Genomic DNA, 27780 nt, shown 5'->3' with positions numbered 1-27780 from the left:
CCCCCAAAGAGGATAGACCAAAGTAGAGGCTCAGTTCTGGGGGTTTGACTGACGCCAGTTTCTCCACGTTACCGACACGATTTCACCCTCGAGGAGACGGGGCGCCACGAGTCCTACTGGGGTATCGGCATATCGGCCAAGCGGGGGGGCTCCGTTCGTACTTGTTCAACTGTACAAATGATCAACTGTACACAGAATTTTCAGACGGTGAGAGCACCACTGTGAAGGGATTCAACTGTCGAGAGAAAAAGCTAGGCTGTACATATGGACCCAGCGCTACATGTACAGCCTAGCTTTTTAGAATTTTAGAATTTTCAAACGGTGCTCTCACCGTTTGAAAATTCTGTGTACAGTTGATCATTTGTACAGTTGAACAAGTACGAACGGAGCCCCCCCGCTTGGCCGATAGGCAGATACCCCAGTAGGACTCGTGGCGCCCCGTCTCCTCGGGGGTGAAATCGTGTCGGTAACGTGGAGAAACTGGCGTCAGTCAAACCCCCAGAACTGAGCCTCTACTTTGGTCTATCCTCTTTGTGAGCCCCCCCCGTGTTGTTGGCTGGTTTCCAGATGGCAGGTCCGATGCCCGTGGAGTGCAAAACCACTCTGCTTCACAAGTGCGCAATTTTTAAATTGAATAAATGAACACAAACACCAATGTATGGGATTATCATAATGAAAGTTTTATTATTAGGTTGTAGACTTAAACTGAACTTTTCCGCAGTCTAAAATCCATCTGCCTTACAATCTTCCTCCAATTTTTATCCTAAGTATCAGGACGAAGGGCCCTGTTCCACAATAAGGAGTAGGGGACCAATTGTGGCCTTGAGCTCAGTTAGGGGGTTGGCTCTACACCCCCACGATCCTCTGGGCTTACTCAGCCTGGACTCCGGGGCTACATTATTTTAACAAAGGGGCCTCACATGTGAATTTTAACGAGAGAGAGAAAATACTTGAGTTTCTCTCGGCGAAATTAGACTGTCTCCGAGAAAAGGTTTTATGGCTTGAACGGTTTGATGTGGGACTCAAATTACACTTGGAAAGTCTATTACAAAAAATTACACAAAGAATGTTTTATTTGGGAGGCTTGAGCTACGTCAATAAATTGCTGTCGAATTGATCATTTATTTAACCCATTGAGTAATTTTTCATTTTATTCCGGCCAGCATCACGGCGTAAATAAAATAATTATTTATAATTAATGAGTGAATGTATAAACAAATAAAAATCTAGTACATTCATGTACTAACGATGTATAATCGAATACATAAGTTAGTAGTTTTTCTAATTATTGTACCCTTCCTGCTAAGTACGCGGGGTTCCTGTTTAGATCTCCCCTTGTCAACATAACCTCGATAAGAATGTCCGGAACAACGCTGTGTCGTCTGTGTGGAAAAAACACGAAAGAATATATCAATATGTTCAGTGATGAAGGATTAAAACGGAAATTGGGAATAAAAACTGCTACTTGTTTACAGATTCCTGTGAGTTTAAATATCGTAATATAGATCAAAACCTGTATGGGAAAGTAATGCAACCTAATAGTCTTTAATAGTCGACCCGTTGATAGTCGATTCCTTTAATATAAAATATTCCCATTTAAGTTAAAAAATAATCCCGATGTAATAGAAAGTTATCTCGAGTGCATTTGTCGATAGATTGGGCCGAATGATAACATACTAATACATTTGCTCACTTATTGCAATTAATTTGATAATGAAACGTGAAAATCTCATGATAGTGCTGATTTCTCAAAAGTAGGAGAAATCATCAAATTTTTTCTGGTATCATTTGCGTTCATAAGAACATGGTTAGTGTTCTGGATTGAATATCCAAGGGTTGAGGAAGTTTAAAAAAAATCCTTTATTCGTGTAAGGCACTCAAATCTTTGATAAATGAAGATTGACATGAAGGAGCGAGATACTCTCCAGATGGGTTGAAGTTACTCGTGTAATGAGTGTTTTGGAACTGAACTACATAGCTAATGAAGGCATGTCTCAGAGTTTTTTTTTGGAAAAGTGAGGAGTGGGGGTATTAGAGACATTGAGGCTCAATGGTTCAGGAGACGTTTGGCGCTAGTTTTGGGGATTTTACGTGGAATACATATTTGTGATGTTTTTAGAGATTACAAATGTTTTCTAAGGATTTAACTTACGTACTACGGTCAATGTATTTATCTATTTGTTTAGCTGCGAAAATAAGAGAATATTTTGAAGGTTATTGATAATAAGTGTTTCAGGATTTTCTAGTTTTTACAGAAAATAACGACTAAATCCCTTAAAATATAGTTGGTATACAACATTAAGTAAGGTCGTGTCAAATATTCATGCGAAACGGTACGTATTACCAAAATCATTTTTCCCGAACTATTTTATTTTATTGAACCCATTCGGTTATCCGGTATTTTTTTCTCAGAAAAATAAAACGATGACATAAACCGTTACGTAAGTTTTTAATTAACGATTTCATATTAATTTTCCTTATTACTTTACATTTCAATAATTAAAAAATAATTCTTTCATTAATATAATGTTATATTGTAGGATCATATCATTTTTGAAATAGGTTTTGACAATTAAATCACTTGGAAGAGGATAAAGGTTTTTCCTCACGATTTGATCATCATAAATTCTGATATAGATGATTTTTCACTCTAAAAAATTTATAATTCTATAATTAAACTGTTAGAGATCTATAGTTAGATGGCACTTCTTGCATTTCGATAATAGGAAAAATCATTTCTTGAATAAGAATCACCGGCAGAAATTACCCATTACCATAATTATTCAGTCATAAAATCAACTAGGGTAAACATATATTAAATGCACACTTAACTCTTGACCTGCCCCTTCCAGGTACGAATTTCTGCTAAATTATTGTGTACGTGGCATTGAAGCTATTCAATGCCAAGAACAGTTATCAAAAAATTTTAGCTTTACGAGACCCTGCGTTACCTGACGTTAAGGGTAGGGACATGACGGACCATGGCAACGTATGTAGGTACACTTACAGATGATGAACAGTATAAAGATATATGGATGTAAACCTGATAAATTATAGACGATACAGAATGTTATTTCTTCCAATATCTTGGGCCACCCTTCTACGCATATTAATTCACAACATTAAAATTAAAATCTAATAATGTATGTAGAGAATGAGAATAGATGGGGAATATTCTGTAATATCAGTTACTATTAATGGTTAAGTTTGTGAATGAGCCCCGCAGTACTTGCTTATGGCAAGCAAACATTTCCTCCGTCCTCCTATCATACGGACTCTACATCCATCACAGTGGTCCTCATCAATTGCCGCAGCGTTTTCACAGACATTCTACCTGAGATCCGGGTAGAATCCCCTGATGTGAATCTACTATGTATTTACTATAAATTATTTAGTAAAGCGTTGGCTAAACAGTATATTTTACGAATTCCATTTAAGGTGTCGGTGTGTGATGTGCTGCCAACAATAATCTGCCATCGTTGCTGCGCCAAACTAGACGACTCTTACGAGCTGTTCGAGAGAGCATCTAAAGTTCAAGTATTCTTGGAGAGCATTTATCACCCAATAAGTGAATTGCAAATAAAAGAAGATCCAGACTCACCGTATCCAGAGAAGTTGGAGAATCTGACAAAATTATCAAAAAAAGATGGAAAAAGAAAAAAGGATGTACCCTCCAAGCCCAGAATCTCCGAAACTTTTCAAGGCTACCCCTGGACTTGCGTTCTCTGTAGTTCCGGAGTCCTGGACTCTTTTCCAGATTTATGTCAACACTATACGAATGTACACAATCGTTCGCCCATTTTCAAATGCATCCACTGTGCGAGACAGTACGATAGATATCGAAGCTTTACGAAACATTGTATATTGCACCAGAGCACCAAAAAGTTTCAGTAAGGCACCACATCATAATAACTGGGAATGTTCGAAAAATTTCAAAAGGATTCTTTTAAAGACCATACAATTGTCGTACAAATCGCATTTTTTAAATTCATATTCTACTCGATATTTGGTAGAAAAAAGCCATGTTACTTGCCATTTTGTAAGAATTTTTTTCATTTAGATTTTTAGTCTATTTTTGAGAACTAATTTTCGAAAGAATTTGCACCATATTTTGTTTTATTTCGCATCAGAGAATATAAAATTTATGCCCTAGTATTCTTACGAAAAAACTCAATATAATATTCCAATAAAACAATATAGCTCGATTCATTTTTTCAAACCAAATTCCGTCGAACTGGAACCGAATGATAAGAATACCTTTGGGTAATATTATTCCTATAACAATAGCTCTTCTTTCCAAACCTGCAATATGATCTTTCACATTTTCACAGTTCTTTTTACGGAATGTCCATAATTTTTTTTGTGACGTTTTAATTACAGATGTGAACTCTGTCAAAAAACGTTTAATCAAAAGTCGATGCTAAATACTCATGCCCTTGTTCATACTGATGATAGACCTTACGAGTGTAAAATATGCAAAAAATCATTTAAAAGTAATTACGCATTGGAAGTGCATTCGAAGCTTCACCTGCCAATAGAGAAAAGATCGAAATTCACCTGTGAACGCTGCAATAGAAGGTAAATTAATGGATTTGACTTTACATTTGAATATATTACATGGTTCAAACAAATTTACCCATATGTACCAAACATTTACAATAGATCTACTTTTTTAATACTTCCAATTATGCAAAATTATTTCTTGAGGTTCATTTCTCGTTTACAAAAATAGGCTTCAGAAAATCGGAAATTTAAAACAGTCATTTCAAACCATCGTTTATCGTCTAATGAGCTATATGCCGAATATGGGAAGATTTAGCATGTCGTTCCCCCCTTCCATGTAATAATTACATATTTTTAATTTCTCTCCTTTGACTTATTCTGTTTGAGATAGCGACGAGGATGCGGTGCCGATTTGGGATCAGTGGGAAAAATAAAAAGAAACACGAGACACGTTAGCTGATGGGAGATGCACTGTTCAGTTTATTGTAAAACAATTTGAGGCGTAACCTCGCGTCCTTTGAAAGAATTTTGTCACAATAGAGTTTGTTAATTTCAATTCACGCACTGCTGGTGATGTACTAAGTCTGTTATAGAGTTTTAAAATACGCGATTGAAAATCTGAGGCTTTCTTGAGACGTTAAACTGAGAATAACTACAAACACTTGAACGTCTGTTGCTCGTCAACGTTGTAGATGAACTGGGGGTCAGAAACGTCCGTTGAATAGACGCATCTAAGCGCGTGGTAGGTTTTTATCCATCTATAGGATTTTGAGAGAAACTATTTGAATTTTAATAACAAAAAATTGATAATTAGTTATCGTCGCGATAGACTCTAATTGGTGATGTACAGTTTGATAATTATGGAGAACACTATTCTTAGATAAATTGAGTCCGATTCCAATTTGCGAGTATTCTATCGAGAATTGCTTATTGGTTTAATGGCGTATTCACCGTTGATCGTTGAACTATTTGAGACTGAAGGTATATCTGTCTTTGGGTCTTTTTATATACCCAAGGGTTGTTTGGATGGGATTAGCAACCCAAGGCTTTGGAAAGTTCGAGACGAGAATCGAGTGATTTTGCTCTCTCTTTTAAACATATTCCTTAATATCTACTCAAGATACTTTTTAATAATGTTCCATTTTCTAGAACTATTAAAAAATATATACTTGTAACTTTCGACGAACTCGGAATAACAAAATGCCAATTTAAAGTTACATATATTTGTATATTAAAAAATCGAATAGAAAACATAACATACTCAAAAGAGTATACCCGGACGTTAATGTGTGCATAATGTATACCTTAATGTGTCTGCACGATACGCTCGGTAATCTTTTGTTGTTATTTTTGCCACCAGATTTACAACGAAAAGAGCCCTAGAGTGCCACGAAAAAATGCACAACGGAGAAAGAAATTTTATGTGTGATGTCTGTGGAAAATCGTTCGTGTCTAAAGGATCTCTGATCACTCATTTCGATAGTCATTCTAAGGAGAAAAATTACGTGTGTAACATTTGTGATCGAGGCTTCAGAACTGATAGACTTCTCAGTAAGTATTTTAAACTAATTTTGTCATAAGGTTACGATGAGTTCCTCTCTTCCAATGAATAATGTTGCTGCGACTATTGATCATTAGAAGTAGCGGATGAGGCGTTAAGTGAAGTTATTGTCCAGATAAGCGTCCCAAAGTCAGTTGGGATAGACGGACTATTATTTCTCCACCCCTATCGTCATCTCTCTTCTCATGACTTATAACAAATCGTCCAATCGTTTACTAATTTTCTTTATTGAATTTCGAATCCGACTTTCTACTTTGAACAGCGAATCCGACATTGAGGATCACATTGCGAACGTGTCTTTTCTTTTTTCATTGCGTGGGATAAAATTGTACATCTTCTGATTTCCATCTAACGTCAAAGCTCATTTTCGACAAATATGCAATATTGCAACGTTATTCAGTCGTGATTGCAGTATTGCGATACGAGAATACTTACTGGATCTTACTTCGTAACCATGCTTCAGATGCCAGCTATAGCGAAAAATAAATTGGATTGGATAATTTAAAGATTGTTCAATGATTGTTTTTGTGGTTCAGTGATCATCAGGAATTTTTTATAGGGCTTTATTCGTACATTATTATTTCAATGAATAAATATGCCCACATTTATCTTCCGTTTATTTTTCTGAAGTAATTACTGATTACTACTTTTGGTCAAAGTAATTGCATATGAAGTATTACTTTGTAAAGATAATTGGATTGGAAAGAATTAGTTCCCATTTCAACGAATTACTGATTAATTGGATAACCATTCAATAAATTAGAAATTAACTCATGTACTTTGTAATTTGAGAATGGAAATTTTCAATTACCAGAATACTTTTGAATCTCATTTTAAGAATTTTCATAATTTTTTAATATCATTTACACGGGAAAATTTTAGAGTAGTTCTACGACAAATGTAATTCGAAAGTCCCATCACTGATTTTCACTTTCCCAAGTGATAATTATCCATTCACCCGAACTTTGTATTCCACAGATAAACATTCTCTATCTCATACATCAGTAACACCGTACCAATGTGAAATTTGCTACAAATCATTCAAAACGAAAGGCACTTTGACAGCTCATAGAAGGATTCACACGGGGGCGACGCCTTACAAGTGCGATATCTGTGAAAGAAGTTTCAGATATTTGGCAGTTTTAACAGTAAAAATCAGTTCTTACATATCTCCCTTCATTATATGCATAACGAAAGCCTTTAACGGGAGGCACTCAGATTGTTCGATGTTCCCGAAAATTCTGCAAAAATGTAACGTTACTGAGTGGCAAATCAACTATGTGTTTTTTTTTTCATATTCTTTAACGCTTTATTTTAAGGGGTAATTCATGTTTGGTCGATTTTCATAATTGCGACCACGCCATGTGGATCAGTACCATCTTGCCCCACTCTCTCTTAAAACAGACAAGAAAAACATCATTTCTTCAATATTTTTTCAAGGAAATATGGTGGAGAGATTTTGAACAAACAGAGGAAACGTTTTATAAAATTTGTAAACAAACATAATCAACAAATAGGTAATCTTATAAGGCTCATGAACACCCCTCGCGCTACTTTAAATTTATTAAACGACGCCAGTGAATGTATCCGTACCTCACTCATCATTAACACTTGAAATTAAGTAATAGAACACTCTAAAAGGTTTAATCAAATTTTTTCAGTAGTAATACCCCAAGACCTTCAAAATTATCGGATATTTCCCGAGAGTTTTGTTGCGTAGCAACGAGAGGGATATGTTTCGCAGGTTAAAAAACCCGAGCGCGAAAACTTGACAAGCTTATTTGTTTGTAGGGAACCTTGAGGGAAATATCAGATAATTTCGAAGTTCGAGTGGTATTCGGGGGATTATTTTTTGCATCCAAATCTTGGCCGATAGAATTGCACCATGAGACATAATTTTCAACGAATTGCCATTTAATCTGTCAGATACAATTGAGGGTTACTTCAACATTTGTTTTTTTTTATATATATCAACATGCAAAATTTCCAGTGAAATTTCCAAGAATTTCCGCTGAAATACCGTGTTGGCTATACAAAATAACGTCGAATGGTGCAATCCTATTGGCCGAGATTTGGATGGGAAAAATAATCGCTGAAATTCGAGGTAGGTTATACAAAATATCAACAAATGGTGCAATTCTATTGGCTGAAATTTGGGTGGGAAAAATAATCACTGTCAAATATTATTCTCGATATTTTTCAGAATTTTCGGAGACAAAAAAAATGTACTGACTCACTTGATGCACAATCCGTCGAATCTTTATCATCATTAAATATGGAAAATGATTTGCAGGTTCATAAACGTCAACACACCGGAGAGAAACCTTACGCCTGTCTAAACTGCAACAAGAATTTCACTAACTTAGCAAATTACAATAAACATGTGAAAAGAATGCACCATCATCTATCAATTCCCCAAAATTCAAGGGATGAAGCATTAGAAACTGTAATTGGAGAGCATGAATTAATGGATATGAACAATATATAATCGAATGCTCTAATGATGTGAACGTTATTGGCATTTGATGAGGCATATTTTTCAACAATGATTCATTAAAATGTAAAGAGACGAGCTTTTTTTATACTTTGAGTAAGAAATGTTATCATATAATGATATTTACAATGATAAATTATCATGAAGTTTTCTTATTTCTGGTGTAAATGTTACCGGCCACTTGGCCTCCCTCCCAGGTATTTCTGCTTAACCCTTTCGCTACGGACGCATTCTCCGGCGCGCTTCTCTCGCTGAGTGAGCCGCCGCGCCAAAAGTGTGCATTTGCGGAACAACTGTAATCGCCCGTGATACGCTCAATACCGCGGTATAACTATGGAGATAACAAATATACTCTGCTCACAAAACTTCGCGGTTGACTATAGTCACCGTTCGTACATAGCGAGCGTCAGGGGTTGGGTGACTATAGTCACCGCTCGTGCATAGCGAGCGTGAGGTGTTGGGTGACTATAGTCACCGCTCGTAGCGAAAGGGTTAAGTCGATCAATAATGTTCGCATTGCCTTTGTGCGAGGTCCTATTATATCAGGATTAAGGAGGGAGCCTGCTTTAGAGATTTCAAAAAATCTATATTTTCAAGGATTTTTTTGGAAAGGAAAGAAATGTCTAATTGAAATGAAACTTTTAGGATTTATTCTTATATATTTGAAGAGTCTTCTCAATTTTTTTTATTATTATACATTAGATATTCTTCATGTTTGAAGAAATTTACGGAGGCACCTTGAGTGTGCAATTTCTGTGTGGCGGACAAGATGCAGGTCGCAATTTTCATGTGAAACAAAAAAACAAAAGAAATTTTCAATTTTCAATAGTGTAATTCCTAGGTGAACCACGAAAATTCAACAAAAAGTGAAAAATTCAACAACTTTTCGCAGATTGAAAAAAAATGCATTAAAAAAAAACAAAAACTTATTTTAAATCGTTCAAAAACCGGATTAATGTTAACTTTCTTAAGATATGTTAGGTTCACCTAGAAGAGAATTTAATTCCAAATACAACGCATTTTGATTCGTTTCGTTTAGGACGTTTTTTCCTATCTTGCCCGTCAATTTGCAAAATCAAAGTTTTCGTGATGCTCGTGGATCTGCTCGACGCTTGCTCACTATTTCGTCTGTATCTCCGGAAATAATCCGAATTTTGTTCTGAAATTTTGGAGACATATTCTTGGATAGTTTAGGAAGTGATTTACGCAAAAAAACGATTTTTTGAAGCCTCTAAAACAGGCTCCCCCCTTAAAGGGCCCGTTCCTAGGGCCAAAAAGGATTAACTCAATAGATCCTCAGTTCTCCGGGCTCAAGTGATCCCAGACTAGGCGCGGTGCGGCCCCATGACGAGGGTGGGCACTACGCACTACTCCGGGGGGGGGGGGCTCCGTTCGTACTTGTTCAATTGTACAAATGGTCAACTGTACATAAAATTTTCAGATGGGGAGAGCATCACTGTGCAGGGATTCAACTGTCGAGAGAAAAAACTCGGCATAGTCACATCTGTACATGCGGCGCAGGGTCGGTTAAACAGCGTCGACAACGTAGAGATTGATAGTTTTTTCTCTCGACAGTTGAATCCCTGCACAGTGGTGCTCTCACCGTCTGAAAATTCTGTGTACAGTTGACCATCTGTACAGTTGAACAAGTTCGAACGGAGCCCCTCCGTTCCTACCCTCGGCTCTTCCAATGTCGTCCTATCAATATCACCAGTAGGACGGTGGCGCCATTGCAAACCATTTAACGTTTTGCATTTTGAAGGTGGAGCTGTCAGCCGCTAATGTTGTCTATGGTAGCATCAGCCAAAGAGGAGCTCCGGGTAGTTGGCGACTCATTACTGAAAATTAATTATTTAATTTAGCCAGGTCGTTTGACAGTCCTTAGCCGGTGATTGACAGACTACATTGTTACATTGTTACATTGGTACATTGTTATAACTTTCCTCTTCCAGTTTACAAATGTCACTGTCACACATAGATTGCAACATCAGTGCCCTTGTTCTGTGAGCCTCTTCTATATTTCTATCCTCAAGAAGCTTAATGATAAACTCCAGAATAGGGACGTCATGTGTATTCTTAATGAGCGCCGCGTAATTAGCGTCATTCGTTGCGATACAGAACAATGCATTTAGAATACAATAAAAACTGGACGTTTGGAGAACGTGAATAATTCTATCATCTCCCATGTCGATTCCAGCTACCAATTCCCCCGCTTGAAACATGGAAATTTCTCGATGCCACGTACTTGCAGGTTAGTTTGTCGTAGCTCGTTCGCGTTTTCCACTGACTTGCATTAGAATATTGACATTAATGAAACTACATATATTAATTATGAGAAATAGAGAGAATAACCTTGTAGCATACTCATTTCCAGACACAAAATTTTCACTTTAGATCACAGAACATTCCACTGGCAGGAGTACGCCGTCAGTAACAGTTCAATCCACAGAATCGGTTTGTATCCATGCAAATTTCACATACGTTAATGAATTAATTCCGGAAAATGCTTTTGTAGTGCTGCAAAAAGTAAATCCACCTGGCTGCACCCCACAAGAAATAATATGGTGGTTATCATGATGCGATTTCCCCCACTCCGAGGCAATCCCGACTCAACGCCATTTTTATGTCCCCAAATAGTTTTTTTCAATTTTTGGGTGTAGGATTCGTTTGTTGGAGTCTGACAATCACCTACAAACGATTTCCTATCGATTGAGCTATTGTCGAACTTAATTCGTCGAATTTTTTTTTTTTGGAGCCAACTTCCGTGTTTTTGGCTCCCAATATTTAAAAAATCCATTAAAGAATTAATTTAATCCGGCAAACGATAAAAGTAGTCTGTCAATCACCGGCTAACGACTGTCAAACGACCTGGCTAATCTAAATAATTAATTTTCATTAATGAGAAGCGAACTACACGGAGCTAAAGAGGATAGACTAAAATAGAGGCTCAGTCCTGGGGTTTTGAGTAAGGTATGACTCAATAGCATCGGTAAAATTGAACCACCTTTCTGATTAATGATTTTTTTCTAGCTACTTAAACTTTGTTTTTTATCGGCGAGTTTTCCCAATAGTTTTTTATGTTTGCACAGTTTTGATTTCTCGTAACTTTTCAAAGGATTATTTCAGTGTAACAAATTTAAAGCATACGTGCAAATGCAGCGAATTAAATTTTTATTAGCGTGTTGTATTATTACTCGTCGTAGCCTGGGTGGTGCATGGATGAGAGCGTGTAATAAGGCTGTATTCTATTCTCCAAGCGACTTGCGAACAGCGCCGCCTTCAGAACGACTTCTCGTTGCCATCACACATGAACGACTGGTACACTCCGTGATGCCCCTCGTCCTTTTATATTGCGATCCTTCCGCGGAATATAAACATAATGATGGGGATCACTGGGGAATACATTAGTACGAAACCTACAGTTTTCAGGAGTCGATTGTTTCAATTCTAGCAACAAATAGCCATGAGCTGGCAAAGTTGCATCAAAATAGGCTTCTTGCAGAAATTTTGGATCTTCTGGATATATTTGACGAGCCAAATGGGCAATTTGTGCACGATCCCTGGGATTTTCAACTACGACGATGTAATTTGTATTCAGTGAAATGTCTCTCTGTCCTTTTCCTTGGTGGAATAAATTTTGAGATATAAACATTACACTGAGATTTTTATGATGACTTCCTTTTGTAAATAAATCAACTATTGCACCATGCGAGGATTCCCGCATCAAATCGTCCTCGACAATCAATTTTGGCTGATTATCATCAAAATCTCCAGATCTTGGTAGGCCTTCACGAAATTCGACAAAAGTATTATCATAATCCGAATATCCATTCTGCCACTCAGCGTAATAAAAGATCACTTTTTCAATTTTTTGTGTATCGCACATTTGCTTAATTTCCCTCAAAAACCTTTTAAGAAAAAATGTTTTTCCACAACCCGTGGGGCCGCAAATCATTGGAGTAAAGGGATGTTTCCACCTCGTGTCCATATTGAGTTCTGATTAATTATGCCCAAAATCTCATCATTTTATACAATTTTACGATATCAGAAAATATCATGGATTTGGAAATGCTAGAGGGGGAGTGGCGTAATGCACCTGTATTGGGGTTCATGCCTATGGCTAGGGCGAGAACAATGCGCGTAGGCGGGGATGTGCAGTAGCCCCCCTGCGGCGCCAATAGTAAAATCCCTGACTTTAGCCTGAATTTTCTCGCACAAGCTGCAGTCGTCTAATGACCATTCACAATTGCGGACCCAAGCGATTTAGCGGGGCCCAGTAGTCCTTCCGAAGGAAATACTCCACCTCCACAGGGTGACTTTGATTGGATAAATAATTTTGATCTTGAGTTATTCGGTGATTTTGCCACTGAAAATAATTTTGATAAAGATTTATTCGAAAATTTCAATTCTGAGCTCTTTGATATTCAATGTGGTGGTGGTGAAAATGTGATGAGTGTTCCTAAGGCTTTGGAATCTGTTGAAGAGTTTAATCTAGATTTACTAGATCAACAGAATTGTAAGTATCTAGCTTCATACCGCCTATAATACCGAGAACAAATTTTAGGCATATTTTTTTTCTCGAAAAATACTACACTTAATTTCAGATCAACAAACTGGCCGCGAAGAAGAGATTGAAAATCTATCGCCGGGCTTAAGAGCAATACGACGATCACGCCAGAGACTTCCACGTTTCAAACTCGACACACATGTGATGGAGTTTGCAATCAACCCTTGACCTGAAAGTCGTGACCCTGCCGACTGGGTTGAAGAAGCTTTTCGTGATGTCTATAATAAAATTATTGAGGCTGGAGGACGTGGTATGAATCGAATGTGCCTTACATTCAATTTTGCAAATATGCAAAGAGACAATGCCTGGATAAGTCCACGTGCGATCAACGGATATGAGTTTCACGATCTATGGAATCTTGTCAGCTCTATCGCGCAGAGCGCAAACCGTTTCGGATGTGCCGATACGTTTTGGATCAAACTTCACGTGGCTGAAGCCCCGGTAGGTCAAGGTTTTCTTGAAGACGACATGAAAAGAAGGCTTAGTAGAAAATGTATCCTTCATATTTCGAATGAAGATGGCTTGTGTCTAGCCCGATCACTTGTTGTGGCCAAAGCACATGCCAAAAAATTGAAAACCAGAGCGGATAAGGGCAAGATACACGAGGTATGGCAAGCCATACGACAATGCAAGGGAAGAATGGAGCGTGAAGAGGCCAAAAGACGAACTCAAAGATAACCACTATGAGCCAATCCAAAATTTACCTTCATTCTTTGGCGTGAAGTATTATTGTGAGCATTGTAACAAACCTTACACTCCGCAAGGACATGTTTCTGATAAGACTAAAATAGTGTGTGACGATTGTAATCGAGAATTTCACGGTCAATTGTACTTCGAACAACATAAGAAGCCAGGATCTTTCAGCGGAAATAATCCCACCGTCTGTGACCACATAAAATTGTGTAGACAATGTAATGCGAAAATTGATTATCGCAAAACTCAGAATCATGTGTGTCATAGATATTATTGCAATGTATGTCAAAAGGACGAAGATATTTCTCATGTCTGCTATATGCCTACCTTAAAGAGCAAGAAAAAATTGACTTTGAAACGCGTGGCGTTTGTTTTCTACGACACTGAAACCAGACAGAATAAGCTGCGGCGAGGACCTACTGACGTGAACGTACACGTTCCTAATCTTTGCGTTGCACAAACTGTGTGTGATCGCTGTGCAGATATGAACGACGATGACATTGTGAACGCCAACGATAATCACGGAAATCCATGTGGCGTTTGTAAACATCGGGAAAATGTTTTCGATGGTGACGATCCTGTGCGAGGATTTGTTGATTACATCACGTCGATGGGTAAGACGCATAAAAAAAGTAGTTTGTATTGCTCATAACGCGAAAGGCTATGATTCACAATTCATTTTGAGAGACGTCATGAAGCGCATTAACAGCGAAATTAAAGCAATAATTAACGGAACAAACATTATCTTGATGGATTTTGGGGATAATAAATTTATAGATAGTTTAAATTATTTTCACATGGCTCTTGAAAGTTTACCGAACGCTTTTGGATTGGGGAATATAGCCAAAGGCTATTTTCCACATTTTTTCAATACAAAAGACACTGAAAACCACGTAGGTCTTATACCTGATAGGAAATATTACGGTGCTGACACTATGGGTGTATAAGATCGTGAAAAATTCTTATCGTGGTATAATGACCGCGTCGAAGAAAATTATGAATTTGATTTTCATAAAGAAATTCTTCATTATTGCAGACTTGATGTTACAATTTTGAGACGAACCTGTGTTGAATTTCGAAAATTGATTATGAATGCTGGAAATGTCTGTTCTTTTACAGAGTGTGTAACGATTGCGTCTACATGCATGCGTATTTTTCAAACAAGTTTCTTAAAAGACAAGCAGATAGGCATTATACCTCAGGGAGGATATCCTTTAAGGAAAACGCAGTCGAAAATCGCAATTTAATGACTCCTGTGGTGCGAACATTGCGAGAATCATCGAATAATACATGCCGGACGAACTCGTGAGCACAGAACAAAATCAGGCCTGCGTCTAGATGGTTTTTGGGAAGATACCGCGAATAATAATAAGAAATATGCATAGCAGTTTCACGGATGTTATTGGCACGGATGCCCACTGTGTTTCAAATTCAATAGAGATAAAGAGTTGAGCCACAAGGTTACACTAGAGAGTCTATATGAGAGAACAGGGGCGATTACATGGGAATTGTGAAACTCGGGTTATGAAGTCGTTGAAATGTGGCAATGCGATTTTCCTCGTCAAAAAAACACAGATCGTGCGTTGGCGAATTTTGTAGAAAACGTTGATCAGCAGATGTTCATAGCCCTGGATCCACGCGATGCTTTTTTCGGGGGACGAACAGGAAATACCGTAACACATTATGACGTAAAAGATAATGAAAGAATTCGCTATGCTGATATTTGTTCGTTATACCCATACGTTTTAAAGACAGGGATTTTCTCGATTGGTCACCCCACTGTCCATGTGGAGCGTGATTGTCAGCTTATATGCCCTAACAATAATATTTCGCGGATAGAAGGTCTTGTGAAATGTCGCGTTTTACCCCCTCGTCAATTATTTCACCCTGTTTGACCAGTAAAAGCCCATCGAAAGTTACTGTTCCTTCTCTGTCGATCATGCTGCAATGATCTTGTACAAGACAATTGCCCTCATGATGACCCCGCTGATCGCGAATTTTTGGGAACTTGGGTTGCCCCAGAACTTCGTAAAGCCGTAAATGGGATATAAAATATTGGTAATCAGCGAACTTTGGGAGTATAAGAGAACTACGCGTTATAATCCTGTGACGCGAACAAGTGGATTATTTGCCGAGTACATTAACACTTTTTTGAAAATAAAACAAGAGGCTTTGGATTGGCCTGCTGAGTGTGTAGATGATGAATCAAAGGATAGATATATTGCTGAATATGAGGCGCGAGAAGGTAGAAAACTTGACAAGGATAAAATTCAAAAGAATGGCGGATTAAGAGCAGTAGCAAAACTTTGTTTAAACTGCCTCTGGGGTAAATTTGGGGAGAGAGAAAACTTGACAAAAAAAGCTATTATTCGAACACATGAGCAATTTGCAAATATAATGTTTAATCCTGAAATTGAAGTAACAGGACTTGTTCCTGTTGATAACGACATTCTCTTCATGTCCTGGAAACATTTAAACGGAGCCGCGGAAATGTCCACTAAGGCTAATGTCGTTATTGCGGCTTATACAACCGCTAACGCGCGTCTAAAGTTGTATTCTTATCTAGAAAAACAACAAGAACGTGTTTTATATTATGATACAGATTCGGTCATTGACCTTAGTGATGGAACAAATGAATTACCGCTAGGGAATTTTCTAGGGGATTTGACCGACGAGGTAGAGGCTTACGGAGAAGGAGGTTTTATTACTCCTGTTGTGTCTGGGGGGCCTAAATTTTACACTTATCGCGTAGAAAAACCGGACGGCAGTATCGCGGAAGTTGGTAAAATAAAAGGGGTTAGACTGAATTATGAATCGCGTAAACGAATTCATTACGACTCGATTCGCGGGTTCATTCTCGATAAAGCAGATCCCTACCAGATCGACTATCAGGGTATTTGTCGGACAGTGTATCATGACGTCATCACGAAACCTGAGAGCAAGATCATACGTGTGACAGGCCCTAAATGTCGGCATGATCGTTTTGCGACTCTGCCCTATCCACCAGTAAAAGATCCGTGATCATCGCTTAGCTTTCTACTTCGTTTCATGTTTCTAAACTGAGCTCCCTGTTGCAGGAACCATATTGTTTTGTACTCATTGGAAAGCTTATTAAATGAGCTACAAAATGGCACCTGACTCATCCAATTCTGATCATTTTTCACTCACTTCCGACAGTTTTAAGCGAAAAATTAATTTGTATAGTTTAAGCGAAAAATTGACTTTAATTGGATTTTTGGGTGCCCCAAATTAGACTAGATCGGGGTATATACAGGGTGTCCCAGAATTGAACGTCGAGACTTCAAACTTAAGTTGGGGGTGAAATTCTCGATGGAAAAGTCCTGAGCGACTTTTTGATCAGACGCACCCTCTTCAACTTATTCAGGGTTGAAGTTGGACGAATCAGGGGCGTGGGATAACCGGTCGCACGACGGTGAGGAGAACATGCGAGTGTGGTCGTGTCCCCACCAAACCGTACTACTCTCCTGCGGCGGCCGAAAGAGATAGCTGGCGGCGGTGGGCAAGAGGAAGGGGGGGGGGATGAAAAAATGAACACCCGCCCGCTACATAAAAATTATTTACTCCTCCCCTAATTAATGCCAAGGGATGAAACCAAGGGCATTCGATGGAGGGATAAATTCCCCATCGATTGAGGCCCATTACATCTCTTAATCTAATCGAAAAGGAGAAAAAAACAGCGTTGAAAATTACAGCGCTGGAAAAAAAACCCGGCGATTTAATTTTCTAAAGCCCCATTGGCCCTGTATGAGATTTTCATTTTTTCTTTCAGCGAAGGAGAAAAAAAATGATCAATCGCTGATGATTTTTTTTTTGGGTGTTTTTTTTTCATTTCCCTCCCCTTCCTCCTACCCACCGCCGCCAGTCATCTCTTTCTGCCGCCGCAGGGGAGTAGTACCGTATGGTGGGGACACCACCACACTCGAACGTTTCCCTCACCGTCGTGCGACCGGGTATTCCACGCCCCTGATTCGTCCAACTTCAACCCTGAATAAGTTGAAGAGGGGGCGTCTGATCAAAAAGTCGCTAAGGACTTTTCGATCCAGAATTTCACCCCCAACTTAAGTTTAAAGTCTGGACGTTCAATTCTGGGACACCCTGTATATATCATTGTTAAGGACATTTATCACTCTTCACAACGGCATGTGATAAATTCCTTCTCGAAGAAATTTCATGAAGTTATTGGACATTATTTCCATTTTTCTCGTTATGTCACACTCGAAAAATAGATTTTTTTGGCATTTATCGATCCTTTAGACTTGACCAACGGGGATTTGTCTTATGTCGATCGATAGATTTCATCGAGGTCTTCAAATTGATACCTTATAGTATCCACTCCATGCACGAGATCAATCGCTATGAGCGATAATGTACTGATTTTAGCATGTCACGTTTTGAAAATTTCCAGGATTTTCTTCCAAAACCACGAGATTTGATGGGTTTAGACTTGAATATGTAGGAATATTTCATATTCGACTCGGAAGGCATTACATTAACTTGAAATTGACACCTGAATTATTTGATTCTGGCAAATTATCATCAACTTATGACTATTTTTATCCAACATTGAATTTTAAGATATTTATTCAATAATTCAGATTGGTTTGGATTTTTCTATCACTAATTGATCATTGAATGGAACCATTCATGTTTCATTTTGAAGGGTATTTAATATGCTTCAAAATGGTGTATGGTAATTTGCAATAGATTAGTTTTTTGTTAAGTTATTGAAGATTTTTTCCAGTTTTTTCATTATGTCACACTAAAAAATTAAACTTTTTGCCATTTTTGGGTACTTTAAACTTGACCAACGGGATTTTTTCATGCTTCAGTCAAAATATAGGAAATTACCACAAAATTGACACCTGAAGTATTTGATTCTACCGCTTTTTCAGCCACTTATGACCATTTTTGGCCAACATTGAATAATCTGATGTTTTTTTTATTTGAAAATTTGAAAAAAATCCAGATGATCTCTTATATTCCCGGAAAAAAAATTATGGAATATAGATTTTACAATTCTCTTTCCATTTTTAATCCAAAAACGCCGAAATATTGATTTTTCTTCGTAAAAAAAATATGTTATGCAAGACCACGCCCCTTTTCGAAGATTGTTCTAAAAAAAAATCAACCCGGACATTTCCTTATTATGTTGCTGTAGAAAATAGGTAAATATCTGTTCATATAAAAAAATCGCATTTGTTATTAAATTTATTTATTCTTTGGTTGAATTGTTTGAGATAGATGCAGTTGTAGTCGAAAATGTTACAGAAAAATGAAGATGGATGATCTGGTATGTTTATCACGACTCTCTAGACCTACATGAAGGCGAATCCACATCAATTTAAAATCAATAATATTGAGTGTTCGATTATGGAGAAGTATAGTCTCAGATTACAAGGAGGGTAACAGTGTATAGAGCCCTAAGGGTATCTAGGGTCGCAAGAAATACCAGGGTACCTTTAGACCTGGTTGAAAGGGCTAAACACCCTTTGAATTTATATTCCTCTTTATTTCTATTACTCTATATTTCACTTGAAATTAATCAAAGTTAATCTCCTATAATCACATCACATGAAGAATTGATATACATAAATAGCAGAATTAATAAACACAATATTAACATAGTTTAATTCACACCAATTCTAAACCAAATTGTAAAAAAACAAAAAACAAAAGATGAGTTCATTTTCAGATGCAAACGCCTTTTTCCAGTTCCTTCGGACGAGTTCTGACGGTTCGTCTTCCTCTTTTAACTTGTTATTAATGAAAAAAAAGAAGGAAGTAGATATCAAAAGACAATTCGAGGTGAGCAGAGAAAACCAGAAAAATGGAAGACGAGATAGTTTATCGTGCTCAGATCGTCGATACGGATCATAATTTTGAGGAGGAAATCTGGTTTTGGAGTCGTTTGCCGAATGGGACTAATCGCGTAGTTTGTGAGCGGAAGATTATGGACAGAGAGAGACCTGTGAACAGAAATATTCCTCCCACCCCACCAATAGTAAATTAAACAAATGCATCGAATGGAATAGGAAATGGTTCTCATGACAATGCCGCGAAAAAAAAACAGAAAGAAATAGGTAAATGAAACTATAAATTGGTTAACTATGGAAAATTGGTGGACTGTAAATCTAAATGATATAAAACTCTGAAAATTATTCAAATACATAAAAAGAAGTTGAATGTTACTCTTCAAAAGAAGTTATAGAAAAAGACAAGAATTTTTTTTGACTGAAATTATATGAAAATAGCAATTTAAAATTTTGAATACTTATTCTTACATATAATTTTGTAATTTTCAGACGAAAGGGGAGAGTTGGCGTACGCAGACGAAGATCGAAGCGAATAATCATGAGATCAAAATATTATTAGTCTTCTACGACAGATGGGAATTCTGAATTGCAAACGAGATACTGAAAGGGTCAAAGAGTTGGAAAAAAAATCAAATGTATAATGAAAAATAACAAATAAATAATTATGATTATTTTTCCCATCCAAATCTTGGCCAATAGGATTGCACCATTCGACGTTATTTTATATAGTCAACACGGTATTTCAGCGGAAATTCTTGGAAATTTCACTGGAAATTTTGCATGTTGATATATATAAAAAAAAACAAATGTTGAAGTAACCCTCAATTGTATCTGACAGATTAAATGGCAATTCGTTGAAAATTATGTCTCATGGTGCAATTCTATCGGTCAAGATTTGGATGCAAAAAATAATCCCCCGAATACCACTCGAACTTCGAAATTATCTGATATTTCCCTCAAGGTTCCCCACAAACAAATAAGCTTGTCAAGTTTTCCAGAAAAATCACTCGCGCTTCGCGTTCGTGATTTTTAGACTGGAAAACTTGACACGTTCATTTGTTTGCAACGAACCTATCGGGAAATATCCGATAATTTCGGAGCTCTTGTGGTATTATATGCGATAATTTTTTTCATCCCAATTTCAACCAATCAAATGGTGGCATTTCCCGTCACGTGGTACAAGTAAGAGAGTTTTACTTCGGATATTTTTCGGATATTTCCCTGTTTGTTGCTAAGCAATGAAAATATCCGACAAACAATTTGTACGCGTTTCAAACCCCAAAACTGTCATTAGAAAAAATCAAGTTCAAAGACTTTACCTCGACATGAGCAGATTTAGAGGAGAATCCTTGGAGATTATTGATCAAAAAATTGAAAATAATGTTCCTAATAATACAGTGAAGACAAAAGCCACAATTTGGAAACAATCCTCTGCATTTTGTGCAGACAGAAAATATACGTTGGAGAAGCCACAACTACGAGTGAAAAACCATACTATATGACGTAAAATGCCACATATTTAATTGGTTGAAATTGGAATGAAAAAAATAATCCAGCCAAATACCCCTCGACCTTCAAAATTAATCGGATATTTCCCTCCAGTTTCCCTGCGTAGCACCGATCGGGATAAGATTCGCAGACAAACCCTCGCGCTTCGCGCTCGGGTTTTTTAACCTGCGAACCTTATCCCTCTCATTTCTAGCTATGCGTGTTGACGATAATCTTAGATGTTTGCTAGAAAAGAAATGAAAGCTCAAGCTACGGTTTTTTGGAAATTAAAAAAAATAGACAAAGAAATCATTGGTAATAGAGAATAAAGTAATGGAGTAACAGTAAAATGTATTTGAATTCAATTGACTCATCAGTCTTTCATGATTCAAGGTTTTTGTTTACAAGAGAATTTTGTATAACACCTACCTCAAGTATCAGGGCATTCTGTGTTTGTAAGGCTTACCCAAGGTTAAATTATCTCATTGATCTAGGAGCGAATAATAACAAGTATAAAAATAATGCAATGAGCAATCGAGAAATTATTTATTATACTAAAAACACAAAGAATATTGAATGAGCAAGGGTTTATTATAACAACAACAAGTCAAGAGTATTTGGAATATTTCAATTTTACATTGTTGAGGATGCAGGAAAACTGAAATATTAAAAGTTGTATTTCCAAGTTTTTTGGGATGAAGGAAGAGATAACTATGAAAATAGAATAATTATCCAATCTGGATGATTATTCAATCTTGCTATCCATCGTGCTAATTCATGATAATTAATATGCTAATTTTTGGATTAAACTTCTCCTCATTAGGTCAATCTTAGGCTCTTGGGTCAATCAAAATTAGGTCAATAAGAAATTAGATTAGAAAGGTTTTTTTGTAATCATCTATCAGAACATGGGAGGCATTTTTCACGTTTTTAGAAAGAAGGATTATTTCTGTCATCATTTTTTTATTTTGTATGTTCGATTTCTTGATAATTATGCTAAATTTAGGATTAAACTTGTGATAATTGGGTCAATTATTCAGCAATTAGATTTAGAAGCTTTTTTCAAATCATTCATTAGAACGTGGGAGATATTTTTCGCGCTTTTAGAAATGAGAATTATTTCTATAGTTTATTTTTATTTTTTTCCTTTGTATTATTGGTTTCTATTGTGAATTTTATATTTTTTATCATTATTTGAAAAGAATGAGAGGTTACTTGTAAGAATTAAATGAATGAATTGAATAAAATTGAAGATCTCCACTGAATATTTCAATCCTGAAAAAGAAAGAAACGTGTTCAGCTCTGTACAAGGAGAAATATAAAAAAAACAAAAAATTGTTGGATCCAAAATACTTTTTTCAGGAATTTCTTTAGCAATTCATTTCTCTTCAATTTCTTGGAGGGGCCGGCAGCATCATTATCGCTGGCAACAATAAGTGGCTTACATACCAGTAAGTCCTTGAGTGACACCACTTGATCATCGACCAAAGTGATACAAACAGGTTCTTGGACGCAAAAATAAAACGAGGTAACTGGAAACATAAGAAATAGTAAAAATTATCAGTAAAATGTGATGATGGGAAAGTAGAATGTAATAGAACGGCACACAATTGTATGGTAGGGAAAAATTACAAGTTCTGATGACGGATCCGATGCATTGAACATGTTGCCCTTTGGAAAATTCACAAACATAATCAAGAGGATACTCAGATATTTTTACATCGACGAAGAATTTGTCAGCTGCAATGGAACCGAAGCAAGTATTTGTGCTGTCAGTCTGTTTCTCAATCACAGCCCAAGGAGTTTTAACAAAACCTTTGACAGCTGGGAAAAAAAGAACGAAATGAAAATACGAAAAATATAGATTGGTCACACGAAATAATGAGAAATATCTAGGAATATCAAGGCTACTGATAGATATTTCCAATAACGAGAAGGCAGATCAAGGCATTGGTTGATGTATAGAGCTTATTTTACTGAGTTTTACTGATTTTTTTTCTTGTTTTTTTGGAAGGAAAAACAAGAGTAAATTTTTAATTGAAATTGGAGAAAAAACGGTAGTTTAGATTGAGAATTGAAAAAAAAAATTAAATCATCGAAATTCCATCTAAGTTCTGTGGATAATGATAAAACTGATTGATATATGTATTGGATGCAACTGGAGATAGAGGGACATCAAAGAAATAAACATACCAACAATTTTCTTGTACTTTGAAAGTCCAATTAAAGGAACAACTTCAGGAGCGATATTGGACTGAGAAGGTGGGAGAGTTTTCAAATTTCCCAAATCATTAATGACTGTATTTGACTGGATGACCAATTCAAAAGGAGTAGTTCCTGAGTTGAAGCGATCTGAGACTTGCTTGGGAATGGCACCATCGATGTGAACGACTTGAAAAAAAAGAAAAATGTAAATAAATTAAAAATGATGACGGTTGAAACTAAAAGTGGAACATATAGAATAATGACAGGATAAGGAGCAGACAGAATGAGATAATAATAATTCACGTGTTGAATCAGCAGTTTATCCAAAAACGTGTCAGTGTCACCCCACATTACACATTGAACTATTTCGCCATCATTATTATGCACAAAAAATGTGCATACAGTTTAACAGTACCATTTTTGCAGGTGACAATTTCAGATCCCTTCACGAGATGAACGACCATAACAATCTCACTGCAGCGAAAATGAAAAGGGAAAAATGAGAATGAAGAAAGAAAAGGATTAAACTAAATGATAACACTTACACTAATTTTGTAGTGAATGGGGAAATGCTCTGCAAATAGTCGGAAGACGTCAGAAGTTCGTAATCCAAAAAGAGATTGGAATCGGCTGGAGTATCGTCGACTTGAGGATCTGCAGGGCGATCAATTTGAATCTCTGCATTGGGAGCAGGAATATCTACTCCTGACAGTGAGTTAGAGCAGGAGGGGGTGGAGAAATCGGACATGATTGAATTATCAGTGAGGTAATAGAAGATCATCAATTAAATGTAATTGAATTTTAGAATCAATTGGATTGCTGTGAGCAAAGCGTATCGTCTTTTACGTCGATAAATGACAGATGAAAAAGAAGAAAGTCGAGAGCTGATTCATTTATTTTTAAAAAGAATAATACATGTGGAACAAAAAAACAATATGGAGACTATTGGAACACTTTAGTGTATGATACAGACTATCGCTTCAGCAAAGAACGAACCAAAAATTGAGTGAAAATATTCGGATGGAAAACGCGAAAGAATATAATAAGGAAGAACAAAAACCGAGCATTTGAATAATATCTTGACAAAATTGATACTTGAGTAAATGTATAGCACGGATTATTGGACTTACCTTATATTATCATAATTAAATTATATTGTAATAAATAAAAAACTTACCCGATAGTTGAAAATTTTGTAGTAATGGAACTTTTGATCACTTAGAATTTGTGCATAAATTAGTGCGAAAAGAACGACTTGCAGTACATGAGGATACGATGGGTAGCGATCACAAGCTGGTCTACGCTTAATTTAGAGATGTTTTTCTGTTAGTGGATAGTTGACAAAATAAAGAAAATAGTTAAATGAAGAAACATGAATTGAAGGATAAAATATCAGTAAGTCATTCGATGACCATTCGATGACCAAAACCATGCAATTTAGCTAGCGCGCGCAAAGCGCGCGTTCCGCCTAGTGGAAGAAAAACGGTGGGATCCCAAGTCCAGGCCCTTGTTACTCTAGGAGCCATAGGAGCCGAGAAAAACGCGAAAAACGAAAAAATCAATTTTAAAATATTCCCGGAGCCATAGAAAAATCGGAAATCGTCTCGCGAATCCACTGGCGCCGGTTAAATTGCCCTAGCTAAGATATTTCCAAAGATATGGAAGAAAAATGGTGGGATCCCAAATCCAGGCCGTTTTTGCTCTAGGAGCTACAGGAGCCGAGAAAAAGGCGAAAAACGAAAAAAACGATTGTAGAATATTCCCGGACCCCTAGAAAAATCGGAAATCGTCTCACGAATCGACTGGCGCCATCCAAATTGCCCTAGCTAAGATATTTCCAATGATATGGAAGAAAGATGGTTGGATCCCTCATCCAGGGCCGTTTTGCTTTAGGAGCCGTAGGAGTCGAGAATATCCCGAAAAACGAAAAAATCGAGTTTAGAATATTCCCGGAACCCTAGAAAAATCGGGAATCGTCTCACGAATCCAATGGCGCCGGCCAAATTGCCCTAGGTATGATATTTCCAGGGATATGCACGAATAACGGTGTGATCCCAAATCCAGGCCCTTTTTGCTCTAGGAGCCATAGGAGCCGAGAAAAACGCGAAAAACGAAAAAAACTCGTTGCACTCCGGGAGTGCAGGCAGAAGTGAAAACTTGAACTTATAGCGCGTTTGACACTTTTTTGTGTGAGCATTTTTAGGTGCGCTAGCGACATGAGAAATTGTACATAAAAAATCAAGTTTATCAAAGCAATGTGGGCACTTTTTTGAATGGACATGAAGTATAATAATATAGAAACTATATTCGAAGGAAGTGGTTTCATTTAAATGAGTAAATAGTAAATACAAAATACTAGTAAACACTACTACTAGTAAATATTAGTAAAATACTAGTAAATATTAGTAAATAGTAAATACAAAATTCATCAATTCTCATCCATAATTTCAAGAACTCTTACATCATCATTATCAGCATTTTCATCAAATTCTAAAACATCATTCCGCCACTGATCACCCATGCAGTGCAACAATGCACTCCCCAAAAGAAAATAGTTCCTCCCCACATGCATCGAAATCCAGTGCGATGGTGGGATGAGCACTGTGCACGAGCAAAACGGCTCCGCAAAGCTGCGTTTAAAACGTGGCGGTTTACGAATAACATTCAAGATATGGTTAAATATAAGAAGTCAGTAGCGCAAGCCACCAAACTATTTAAACAAAAGAAAAAAGAAAATTTCATTCAATTTTCAGAAACTATAGATTCTAGGAAAAATATTAAATATGTTTAGAGAACGTGCAAAGTCCTGAAAAACGCATGGATCAAAGCTGATTCTGAATCCCACTCAGACGCTGATCAAATACGAAAAGCCGCCCTCAATGCCTTAGACGAAATTGCTCCTGCAGCATGCACTCCGAATCCCGACGAACCAATAACGTAAACCCCCCAAACAATTTTTGACCGAATTTTTGAATACTCGGAATTTTTAGCCGCTCTACGACCAAAAAGAGATGATTCCACCCCAGGAATGGACGGGGTGACGTACAAACTCATGAAAAAATTAACTCCGGAAATTCAACTTGTATTATTAGATTTGTACAACGAGATGTATACAACTGGTGAGTACCCTAATGAATGGAAACATTCGTTCATTCACCTAGTACCAAAAGTGAATAAAAAAGATGTAAGGCCTATAGCACTGACTCCTTGCATTGTCAAGATTTTTGAGACTATGGTTAAAAATCGCCTACAGTGGTGGTGCGAAACTAAAAATTTAATCCCTTCTTGTCAAACTGGCTTTCGACCTGGCCTTTCTTGCAAAGACAACCTATCCAATCTAATTTTAAATATAGAACATAATTTTAAACTTAAAGAAGAAACAATTGCCACATTCATTGACGTCCAAGGTGCATTTGATAACGTCATTCCTGAAATATTGATTGATAAACTAGCGAGGGCGCAGTGTCCACTAAACTCCCTAAAGTTCATTAAATTCTAAGTTTGTGAAAGATTCATCCATTCTACTTTTCTGGAGGAAAATGTCCTCACAGTGCGAAAAGGAGTACCACAGGGTGGAGTACTTTCTCCACTATTGTTTACAATATATACCAATGATTTAGCTGAGAACATAAATTGTAAAATTAATTTTTCCATGTTCGCGCATGACATTGCCCTGTACTGCTCTTATAAAGGACTAGAAACGGTAATTAAATTATTAGAAGACTCAATTGCTCAACTATCAACTAATTTAAAACATTTAGGTCTTGACTTAGCACCAGATAAAACCGTTGTAGTTCAATTCACTAACAAAAGAGTACAAAATGAAAAAGTTATAATAAAAGTCGATACAAAAACAATCAGCACAAGTCTCGTGGCAAAATTTTTAGGGATATACTTTGACGAACAGCTTAATTTTAAATACCAAGTTGGCAAAATCCAGGAAAAAACCCTCAGATCGCTCAACATAATTAAATTTCTAAGGTGTACTTGGTGGGGATCCGATCCCTCTACCCTCATTATGTTATATAAAAGCTTCATCAGGTCCATAATTGACTATGGATTGTTTATCTATATACCGAGCACTCAAGTCATGATAAACAAACTTGAAACAATACAATATGCTGCCATTCGTTTCGCATGAAGGTATAGGTGTACTACCCCCACCAATGTCCTACTGGGCGAATCAAAACTCACACTAGTACGCGACAGGGCACAGTTTCTATGCAAAACGTACCTAATCAAAGCAATCACTAACCACTCATCTCAGATCTACAATATGATACATCATTGTTTTGAATTGAACGTTTTTCCTCAAAGAGCTCCCGATAAACTGATCGTCAAATGTGTCAGAGAAATCCTCCCTCTCCAAGAACAATTATTCTCCGACAAGAACTACCACATATTTACTCACTCATTTGACGCTTACATTCTCCCC

General features: G+C 37.0%; 4 protein-coding genes across 10 annotated transcripts; 2 read left to right on the top strand and 2 right to left on the bottom strand.

Moving 5' to 3' along the window:
- The first annotated feature begins 1323 nt into the window (after nucleotides 1-1323).
- LOC135166257 (zinc finger protein 39-like) lies at nucleotides 1324-8690 on the top strand. 3 transcript variants are annotated; one of them, XM_064128348.1, is made up of 6 exons: nucleotides 1324-1481; nucleotides 3439-3890; nucleotides 4381-4578; nucleotides 5864-6054; nucleotides 7043-7212; nucleotides 8358-8690. In XM_064128348.1, the coding sequence occupies exons 1-6, from the start codon at nucleotides 1359-1361 to the stop codon at nucleotides 8550-8552; spliced, it is 1329 nt and encodes a 442-aa protein (XP_063984418.1). In that variant the 5' UTR covers nucleotides 1324-1358; the 3' UTR covers nucleotides 8553-8690. The 3 variants fall into 3 exon arrangements, with proteins under 3 accessions (XP_063984418.1, XP_063984417.1, XP_063984419.1); XM_064128347.1 differs by lacking the exon at nucleotides 1324-1481 and adding an exon at nucleotides 2370-3360; XM_064128349.1 differs by lacking the exons at nucleotides 1324-1481; nucleotides 7043-7212 and adding an exon at nucleotides 2468-3360 and having other exon boundaries at nucleotides 8358-8497.
- Nucleotides 8691-10255: 1565 nt separating this feature from the next.
- Nucleotides 10256-10780, bottom strand: LOC135166261 (uncharacterized). 3 transcript variants are annotated; one of them, XM_064128354.1, is made up of 2 exons: nucleotides 10479-10780; nucleotides 10256-10396 (listed from the first exon to the last, which is right to left on the bottom strand). In XM_064128354.1, the coding sequence occupies exons 1-2, from the start codon at nucleotides 10778-10780 to the stop codon at nucleotides 10330-10332; spliced, it is 369 nt and encodes a 122-aa protein (XP_063984424.1). In that variant the 3' UTR covers nucleotides 10256-10329. The 3 variants fall into 3 exon arrangements, with proteins under 3 accessions (XP_063984424.1, XP_063984425.1, XP_063984428.1); XM_064128355.1 differs by having other exon boundaries at nucleotides 10258-10396; nucleotides 10471-10780; XM_064128358.1 differs by having other exon boundaries at nucleotides 10258-10396; nucleotides 10487-10780.
- Nucleotides 10674-21759, top strand: LOC135166260 (uncharacterized). Of its 2 annotated transcripts, XM_064128352.1 has the most exons (5): nucleotides 10674-10809; nucleotides 10953-11012; nucleotides 11465-14432; nucleotides 19532-19919; nucleotides 20142-21759. In XM_064128352.1, exons 3-4 carry the CDS (start codon nucleotides 14138-14140, stop codon nucleotides 19714-19716), a joined length of 480 nt encoding a protein of 159 aa, XP_063984422.1. In that variant the 5' UTR covers nucleotides 10674-10809; nucleotides 10953-11012; nucleotides 11465-14137; the 3' UTR covers nucleotides 19717-19919; nucleotides 20142-21759. The 2 variants fall into 2 exon arrangements, with proteins under 2 accessions (XP_063984422.1, XP_063984423.1); XM_064128353.1 differs by lacking the exon at nucleotides 11465-14432.
- Nucleotides 21760-22285: 526 nt separating this feature from the next.
- LOC135166259 (uncharacterized) lies at nucleotides 22286-24126 on the bottom strand. 2 transcript variants are annotated; one of them, XM_064128351.1, is made up of 6 exons: nucleotides 23891-24126; nucleotides 23761-23819; nucleotides 23334-23531; nucleotides 22773-22964; nucleotides 22494-22672; nucleotides 22286-22415 (listed from the first exon to the last, which is right to left on the bottom strand). In XM_064128351.1, the coding sequence occupies exons 1-6, from the start codon at nucleotides 24124-24126 to the stop codon at nucleotides 22410-22412; spliced, it is 870 nt and encodes a 289-aa protein (XP_063984421.1). In that variant the 3' UTR covers nucleotides 22286-22409. The 2 variants fall into 2 exon arrangements, with proteins under 2 accessions (XP_063984421.1, XP_063984420.1); XM_064128350.1 differs by lacking the exon at nucleotides 22286-22415 and having other exon boundaries at nucleotides 22437-22672.
- Nucleotides 24127-27780: the final 3654 nt, after the last annotated feature.

This window comes from Diachasmimorpha longicaudata, chromosome 9, assembly GCF_034640455.1.
Source record: "Diachasmimorpha longicaudata isolate KC_UGA_2023 chromosome 9, iyDiaLong2, whole genome shotgun sequence".
Taxonomy (NCBI): domain Eukaryota; kingdom Metazoa; phylum Arthropoda; class Insecta; order Hymenoptera; family Braconidae; genus Diachasmimorpha; species Diachasmimorpha longicaudata.
This window is presented reverse-complemented; position numbering and strand designations above follow the sequence as displayed.